We start from the raw sequence: 9,671 nt of genomic DNA on the forward strand, positions 1-9,671 counted from the left end.
GTATAAGAGACAGATGGCATGTCTCAACAAGGCGTCCTTGTGACTTACTTAGATATCAAGTCCACATCTTTTGTATTTCTCTTTCCACCTTCTATCTCTTTCTACTCCTGTGCCTGAGGTCTAACATCTAACATCTCAGGATGAAGTTAATGTGGTGTCGTTTACAAGCGCTGGGGAAAACATCTATTCTAGCTGTATTTGTCATTCTGTTTTCCAACGATAATGCTGTAAGGTTACGGAGCCTCGGCCGCTCAGTTTGACCTCTGCGCTGTTCCTGGCCTCGGATCAAAAAGAGACTGTTGTACCGGCTCACGCAGCGACACATATGTCCACAAGCGCTCGCTCTGTCTTAGTTGCTCTTGCATGAATTATGCAACGCTCCGGTGATTGCAGTCAGCATCTTCTCACAGCTCGGTAGAAGTGTTTGTGCATGTGTGTGTGCACGTTGCTTGTGCTGTGTTCCAGCTGGTTTGCTGGCCTCGTCTGGGTGACATTTTAATGGCTGCACTGCTGCGAGGACAGAGCTCTCTCTCTCTGCCCTCTGCTCCCCTCATAGCTCATTAGACTCTCTCGCTCTCTCTCTCTCCCACTCGCCAGTAGAAGCGAGTGTCCTGGCATGCGTGTTAGGTCATATGACTTCATGTTTATATGCATTTTTGTACTTGTAACTTTGCTCTGTGTGTCCGCCTTTAATGTTCGCCTGGTAAATGTTTAAGTGACAGTGTGCATGATGCATGTGTGTGTTTCTGTGTGTTTAAGTTTTGGCGCCTGTGTATCCGGAGGAGTGTGTGTTGTGTACAAGTGTGGGCCTACATGTACTGTCCTCCCCAGAGTTTCATGGCGTACATATGGGGCCCAGGGTGATCCCTGGCTGGCCAGATGGCCTGGCTGTCACAGCACCCACTGGGGAAACTGTTGGAGAGAGTTTTCTCTCCTCTTTTTTTTCACTCCCCTCCACATTTTCTCACTCGCCTCCTTTCCCTTTTTTTCCCTTTTTTTTTTAGATTTAGCTTTCCCTCTTCTTTCACTTATATAATTTTGCATCCTAATCTGTTTGGTGTTTGTCAACCTGGGTGTTATTCACAGTGTTTCTATTGTGATTGTAATGTCTTGACAGTCACAGGAAAATTCAATAGAAATCTTCTGAAACCCTTTTCTGTAAATTCTGTTAAAAAAAAAACAGATTTTCAACCAGCTTTGTATCATGAGGGTTGTATATGTAAATTAACCATGATAAACTTTCCTCCATCTTACCAGCATCCAGGTATCCCCGCTCATCTACGGAAGGACATTGCTCCAATGACAAAAAAAAAAAAAAAAAATCTGTTTAACTTATCAAAAAAAACTTATCAAGTTTAATGTAAGAATGTTATAACATAAAGAAAATGTTCTCGTTATAACAAGATAGTTTCATGTTATAGCAAGAAACTTTACTTGTTATAACAAGATACAGATTTTTTTTTTTTCTGTTGTGGACACAATACGCTTCTACCTTTAGGGTTAGATTGTACTTCCCAATATTTGTATTGAAAACTTGGCAGGGAGTTGGCGGCATACTGTTTTCTTGTATTGTGAAGATGGGGCCTAAAAAGCAGATCCAGCATTCAAACTAAGCAGCACATATACCAAGATTCTGTTACTGTGTTGCCTTTTTCTTCCCCAGTTATTGTCAGAAACATATTTTTGCTTGCTGTTTTGCTGTAGTACAATATTGCTTATTACTAGCTCGCCGCCATGCTGTTTTCAGATGGGTAACACGCAATATGTCTCCCACTAGCAGGAGCATTTATAGATACAGTGTAGAATAGTGCATTTAGGTAGTTGTAGGTTTTCTATCTCTTAAGGAAAGCCAAATGTCACAGCTCTTTTTCTCTGTTTTTTTTTTCTGGTCATGTATCACCATTTTCAAAAGCTTTTCCCAGTTTTGTGAAAAGACCAGCTTTCAGTGAAAAACTTTTTTAAGTTTGGTGAAATCTCAAATGTAAGGAGTCCCATGGAAATCCCTGTAGCTGCTGTTACAATGTTACCATGTTCTTTAGATTAGAGTGTAGCCTGCCTTGTATCGAACTTTTGTGTATCCTAAAGATATATGAGACAGCGCAGAGAGTTTTTGTCTGTTTGTCTGTATGATGGAAAAAAATGTCAAAATACACACTGTGCAGTTTTCATCAGTTGCTACTGTAGGAAAGACAGATTATAGTTGCAGGTGATTGTTTCACAGCTGCAGAGCCCTTCACAACAGCAGCTACAGGGATTTCCAGACTGTCTGTGTTTACATGCCATTTAAAAGACATGTTTTTGAGATGATATCTATTAAATTAGTTTTTTTTTTTTTTTTAAAGCTGTGCCCCATTCAACACCCTTATTTCTGCATTTTTCAAAATCTCTACAATGGAAGTGCTGAGTAAAATGTTATCATGCCCAGTTTTGTAATGGACAAAATTATGAGAATAGGGTTGATAAATACTTAACTCTTTCTTTTGATTCGTGGTGTATGTTTTCCTTCTTTCAATACACCTACGTTTTTAGTTTGTCATATTACACTTTTCACCTCTTTCTGCCTTTCTACCTACCTCCCTGCACTGTTATTTTCTCTGTCCCCTCTTTTCCTACTCTCAGCCTTTAACCCTCAACTATCTCAGTCTGGGACTTAAAGCAGTTTGGACATTCATCTCCAAAAGGAGATTAAAGTTGCCCTGTCTCCCTCTTATTGCTCATTATCTTATCTTTGCATCTATTCTATTCCAATTCTTTTCGGTGGTTTTTCTTGGTTTTTTGTTTCCCCTCATCAACAGCAGCACAAGGAAGCTGCTGTTTGTATTAAAATGCATGACAAGTAGATCTGGACCTGAAAGGTGAAGTTTATGTGTTTGTGCAGAGGCATGGCAGCTTGGTCCTCTACATGCCTCTCTCCATCTCTCAAAGCCTTCTCTCTCTCTTCCAGGTGCGAGCGATGCGTCTGTCATTTGTCGGAGAGCTCGGCTGGGAGTTGCACATTCCCAAAGATTCTTGCCTTCCAGTCTACCAGGCTGTCATGGCTGCTGGTGCAAAACACGGCATCATCAACTCAGGCTACAGAGCCATCGACTCACTCAGCATAGAGAAAGGTTACTTTTAATTAGAGGTCATACCTCAACATGCAAATCCAGCTCAGGTAGAGATTAGCATACATTTAGCTAGTAAACAAAATTAAGTGCACAAACTACCTTGAAAATTGAAATTTTTCATTAAAAAAATGCTCTCTCTGCCCTTGTTGTGTTGTTATCAGGCTACAGACATTGGCACGCTGACCTTCGCCCAGATGACACCCCCTTGGAGTCGGGGCTCGGCTTCACTTGCAAACTGAAGAGCTCGATTCCGTTCCAGGGCCGTGATAGGCTGGAGAAACAGAAGGAGGAGGGGCTGAGGAGGCGCATCGTCTGCTTCACCATTGATGAGTCAGTAAAGCCTGCAGTTATATGCAAGTCAGAAAAGAATTAATGAAATGTGTCCTGCAACAGAAAATTTAAACACTATAGTAACTTTCAGAGGATGCAATTTTTTTGCATGCACACATGCTTTAAAACACAAATGTCACCATTTGGTGCACCGTACCAGATGGTAGATTTTAGCAATTTCACATCTATAAAAGCTTCAGACAATGGTACATCACAAGTGTAGACTTGTCAACAATAAGAGCAAGTCATGAAGACAATGTGTTTCTATTTATTACTAATTTAAGGTCAGCTGCTCCTCATATCATCAGTCAGGGTATTTCAATGATGTCTGGCTGATTTGCACAAAATGAAGAGCAGCAAAATGGTGTGGTACAGTGTCTTATAGAGGATTCCTGAGGATCTAATTAAACTTATTAAGCAAGTATAAACAAAGTCCCATAACAGAGGAGGGGGCAATCCACTTATAATTCTATACACCAAGCACAAATTTGAAAATAGTCTGAAATTCTCAAAGCTCAGTAAACTGTATTTCTCCAGTACCCTACAGTGATGAAAATGTATTAAAATTTAGTATCGTCTTTCTTGAAGTCGCTTCCAAAACAAATGCATGTGCAAACCAGATTATGATCTTCACAACAAAAGATGGTGGTATTCATGGAAGCATAGCCGCTTTTGTCTACAGGGGCTGCTAAATCAACACAAAATGAAAGTTTCTCGTAGTTGTTTTAATATTAATGCCTTTACCAAACGTGCAGTGAGTGAATGTAATACTGATGATGAAAAAATACAGTGCGTTTACTGTGTAACCAGATAGAGAAACAGTTTAATGAAATATTATTAAATTTCCTCCTTCATACTTCCTCATTTGCTTTTGAGACATTTGCCTTGCTGTATTTCTTTTAGTAAATACAGGACTAAAGTGAAACTTTTAAAACATTTCTGTCTTGTTCTGTTAGATTTTTGTCTGAAAACACATAAAACATTCAAAATATTTCACTTAAATTATATTCTAAGATGCAATTACATCAACTGGTGGTTTGGTTAGTATTAAAGTGTAAATTTCAGATGAAAGATTTTATCCTCAAATGAGTTGAGGAACATCTATCACTGTATGTTTGATACACACAAAACTGCATGATGGTCAAACTAAAAATGTATGCTTTTCTCTGACCCTGAGGAGTTTACATGCTGAAGATGTAAGCAAACAATTGGATATGATGAGATGACTGCTTTCTGTAAGGGAAAGAGATGTTATCAAAGTGGGCATATTCTGTTTGGTCCTGACAGTTATGATTAGTGGGAAGTTGTGTTTGCGTCTGTGTGAAAAAGCTGGATCTGGTGTGTGCAGAAGGGAGTCCGTCCGCTGTGTTGGACTCTAATGAGTTTGTAGCCAACAGACTTTAGTATATGAACAGATTTCATTAAATCTGCTCTCGCTTTTAAAGAAAAGAAGTCCAACTTGGATTAAATGAGTAGATTTTGTGAAAGAAGCTGGCCATGTGTGGTGTTAGTTTGAATGTAATTAAACTCTCCCCCTCTCTCTTTCCCTCTCTCCATGCCCCCCGTCCGTCTCTACCAGGAAAGTACCGATGTTCGGTCTGGAGGCCATTTTCCGTAATGGCATCCCTGTGGGTCATATACGGCGTTCTGACTATGGCTTCTTTATCGACAAAACTATTGGTTATGGATATATCCGCAATCCTGATGGAGGAGTGGTAAGGGCCTTAAACACGCACACTCACACATACATGTACACACTGTATCCATGTTTCATATGATCAGCTTTGTTTTCTGGGCTTTTGTCATATTGTCTCATATCAGCTCTCATTGGCTTGGGTACACCATATACTTAGAATGAATGCATACACTCAACCACAAAAAAAAGTATTTTATTTGTGTTGCTGTGTTTTTGCGTACAAGGATGTGAGCTTTAGGTAATATTAATCATAGCCTAAGGCTATCGGTCAGGTCCCACTTTACACTGAATTATACGTTTTTTTGGCCCGCATACAGTTTTTTGTGTGTGTTTCTCTCTTGATAATCACACAGACACACACAGAATAACAGATGAAGCATCAAACAGAAGGATGGGAGCAGCAAGAGGGACACAAAAAGTTACTGGTTGAAGTGGTGTACTCAAAGGCAATGAGCATTTTTTAAAATGCAGAATAATCCTTCTGTGTTTTGTCAGAGTATTGAGATCCATATCTATGAGTGTGCGCTCAGTTGACACATGTAACTGTGTGTGTGTGTGATAGCATGTGTCCTTGTATTTGTATTTGTGTGTGCTCATTTGGTTAATATCCATCCCCGAGTCGTGACCAGCATAACAAAGCAAAGCCGATTGACCATTGGCTTTGTTGAGCACTTCAGTGTGGAAATGCACTTACTCAAATGCAGAGACACACACACGCATACAAACACACACACACAGGTCTAGTGTCTAGTCTCCTGTCACTTAGTATTACAGAGCTTATCTCCTACAATCACATCACTGACTTCTGCAGAAGTAAACGTGTGTTTGTCTGTGTGTCTGTGTGTGTAAGAAGTGTCACCGCTCCTAAAAGTGTTGGCACTCCTCTGTACGCTTGATCACTCTCCATTTCTTTCTTTTCTTTCTTGTGTTTCTTTTTCAATTCACCGTCTCACTGCACTGTGACAAAGTGGTAACGAAGAAAATGGGTACACCATTAAAATGTATCCCCCAATTTCATTTGCTGTCAGACCGAGCACTGCACATGCTTCAGTGGTTTGACAAGTGAATGTATTCAGTGTTTCCTTTTTTTTAAAAAAAAAAAGTTCTTATTCTGTTGTGCTTGTACATACTACACCACCATGAAGATGGCCAAGATGGTAAACTGAGCAAAGTCATTGAAGTTACAGTGAAACATCAGCTGTAGCTTCTTTAACTTCTCTAATAAAACATATTCCCTAGTGAAGTGGGTTATGTGGTCAGGGTATAAGTACAAGAGGGATTTAAATCAGGTCCCTATTTGATTGGATTGCTCAACAGTGAACGTGGCTGACTGCTGCCCTCCACCAACACCTGTGTTGCAAGTTCAAGAGAAAGAGGATATGGTGGACTGAATAAATGACACCTCTGACTTTCTTTGGAAATATAGCGTTTGCAAACACGCACTTCTTCTTAGGAACGAGTTACTGATCCAAGTGCAGCTTTAAATTATGAAGTTCAACATGAGTCATCAAAATGATTGTGATACTTTACAGGAAGAGAAAAGAGGGGCATTTTGATATGAAAGTATTTGGCATTTATAAGCAATAACTGATGAACATAGAACTTGAAAAATATTTTCTTTTTTTATGTCATTGTGTCTTTCAATTCAATGTTTAAGTCAGGTTCAGGTTACTTTATTTGTACCTGCCGGTAGATTTGTTTTGCAATAAAAAGAAGCAACATCCATCCAGATACAATTCAAAGTTACAGCACAATGAACCATGACAAAAAGTGCTTAAATGCTTCGTTGTCAACAGAAGATTGGGATAAGGTCAAAAAACACAATGTTACACTAAATTTATGAATAAATATGTGTAAATTGTTCAGCTGTCTAAAGCAGGACTCCAGGTGACAGCATTACCAGCATTTTGTACATTTTTGGAGGTTAGTGAAAATCCCAGTTCTAACTCTGAATTACAGTGTGTTTGACCTAAACGTCTGCAGTAGGGGCTGTTATTGAATTGAAACAAGGTTGTGTACATGATATGCTTGGCATTCAAGTTGTTAAAGTGCTAGTTTTGATTTATTTTTTTTAGCAGTGTTGTATTATAAGGTATCCATAGTCAGCAAAAAAATATCAGTTTAAATGTTCTCTATATTGAGGGTATTTTCACTGGTTTGCCTTATTGTCAGATAGTGATTTCTGACTGGAAACTGAAGCCACTGTATCTCTCTCTTAAAAGCCAGGCTCTATAGAGGGAAACATTAATTAAACACCTCTAAACACTGGAGCTGCTATTCTACCGCTGCCTTGAACAGTTGGTTTGTTTGTGTTTAAGTGTGACTTTGGCGTTTAAAAGGGTCAGTTCAGATTCTCCAAATTCACACAATAACACAAACAAACTAACTGATTACAGCAGCGTTAGACCAGCAGCTCCTGTGTTCAGCAAGCTAAAATCACTGTTTTTGTCAACGGAGTCATTGATGAGAGCATAGATTGGGAATTGAGGCTTTTAACTGCTTCCCCATCGGAAAAGACTTTCGGACTGCAAGGTAAAGTGGTGAAAACACTATAGCACACTATAAATACAATTTTTTTAGGTGGTGCTTTTTTTTTTAAGGTGGCTAAAATACATTTTGTTGCTTTGCTTCCGTGGTAGTACTCTTTTGTGCTTCTTTAACCTGGAGACATACCAACCACCATCTACTCTATTTGACATGCTGAATATGGATAAGTACTTCTTGCAAACCCCAATTCAAAAGGCCCAAACTCTTCCTCCAAGTAATGCAAGCGCTGCTGCGAGGTAACCTCTACTGTCGGCATGTAGACACCACTGAGGCTAGCACTTTAGCGAGCAGGTAGCGCAATGCAGGAAATGTAAAGACGACTAGACGTATTAGATGTACTCTAAATTTACAGAGAAAAATTCAATACAACTAAAATTACAACATATTAACTTACAAACCACTTGGCTGCAGATGTTTTAAGCTGCAGTAGAGGCAACTTTGTCCCTAAATAAGGTTCTTGGTTGGATGGAGCCTTTGATCACTTTGTCCCCTCTACTTCAACATGAAAGTAGTAAAAAACTAAGTGGTGATAAGAGCGAGCTCTGTGTACGCGTGTGAATAAAAGAGCAAGAGAGTGACAGATCAGTGTGAGCGCTGCAGGGAGAGAAAAGGGGAGTCAGTCAGTGAAAATTAGCTCTCTGGGTTACGAGGGAGCTGACATTGACTCATGAGTGAAAGGATTGCTTTGAGCGTTTTATAACCCCTGCACCGCTCTCCTCTGTCAGATACCAACGCCGTGAAATTGTCCGTTCTGGAGCACTCCGCCAGCTGGGAACACTACTTTCACAAAGAGTGTAGATTAATTGGCCATCTCATTTTCACCCTCTGTTTTAATCTCCATCCTCTCCTCATCTCCCAAAAAGTTAATTCCCTCTCTCCCTCCCGTTCATGCTCTGATCTCTTCCTTCCTTTCTTTATCAGGTGAGCGCCGATTTCATAAAGAGCGGCGAGTTCACCCTGGAGAGGATGGGAGTGGCATTCAAGGCCAAGGCCCACCTCAAATCTCCATTTGACCCTGAGAATAAACGCGTCAAGGGCATTTATGCTTGAGAAGGACCACACATGAAAACTGAAGAAAACACACGCTCTGGCTGGAGAATCAGGCTGTATGAGGTGCAGTTGTAAATTGTTTTACATGCAGATGCAGCTGTTCTAGTCTTAATCTCCTTGTAAAAAACTATGCATCTTGAAACTGACAATTTTATAAAGATTATATCTGTGATTTGATGGAACTGTGAGGGATGAGATGTAACTTTTGTAGATGGCCCAAAATCTATATCGAGACATAAAAGAGCTGATTTTAATCTGGTATGAATGATTTGTTGTGGAGCTCTGAGTTAAACACTGTGCTCCTGTGAATGCTCTCATGTGAATAGTGTAATTATGAAGACAAATTCAAGAGGTATCTTATTATCTGCAGTAATCAAATTAGAGTTACCAGTACACCTGGGTAAACTGGAAAAAAAGACACATTTGTGTTCCAGCTATCTTTGAATAAGCCTGCGCTTTTCCTCGATTAGTTTTAAAGAACTCAAATAACAGCACATGATCAGTCTTTAGTTTTAGAAATAGAAATTAAACTTAACAACCGTTGCTCTTTTTTAAACAATCAGCAGTCAGATAAAGCTAATTTAGGATGTCGAAGCCTTAACACTTGATAACTCAGGAAGTCTAATCTTTTTGAAGAGCTAGCAGCTATAACAGCAGTAAACATTAGGGTTAATATAATAACCATGTTTATAGGTATGATGGCAATGTGTTATATAAAGCACAGACAGCAAATTATGATGATAAGGGCTAACAACAATTACAGATGCATGTGTGTGAGAAGTAAATATCCTAAATTCTCAATTAGTGGGCAGAGCCTTTGTGTACAAATGCTCAAGATAAAAACTACTGCATGTCTTAGGCTGATAATAGAGTCAAGCAATTAATTCTAATTTCATCTTTATTAGGGCTGCTGGAACTTAATATTTGACTATTTGTATATG

The 9,671-nt window shown here is 39.4% G+C and overlaps 1 protein-coding gene across 1 annotated transcript in view; it reads left to right on the forward strand.

Annotated features, from left to right (window-relative positions):
• sardh (sarcosine dehydrogenase) overlaps positions 1-9,671 on the forward strand; it is a 49,439-nt gene extending 39,768 nt beyond the window's left edge. The window contains exons 19-22 of the mRNA XM_042508865.1: positions 2,945-3,107; positions 3,269-3,437; positions 5,017-5,152; positions 8,602-9,671. Coding sequence (XP_042364799.1) covers positions 2,945-3,107; positions 3,269-3,437; positions 5,017-5,152; positions 8,602-8,730 — 597 coding nt within the window. The 3' untranslated portion in view covers positions 8,731-9,671. The remainder of the gene's footprint in view (positions 1-2,944; positions 3,108-3,268; positions 3,438-5,016; positions 5,153-8,601) is intronic.

This window comes from Plectropomus leopardus, chromosome 20, assembly GCF_008729295.1.
Source record: "Plectropomus leopardus isolate mb chromosome 20, YSFRI_Pleo_2.0, whole genome shotgun sequence".
Taxonomy (NCBI): domain Eukaryota; kingdom Metazoa; phylum Chordata; class Actinopteri; order Perciformes; family Serranidae; genus Plectropomus; species Plectropomus leopardus.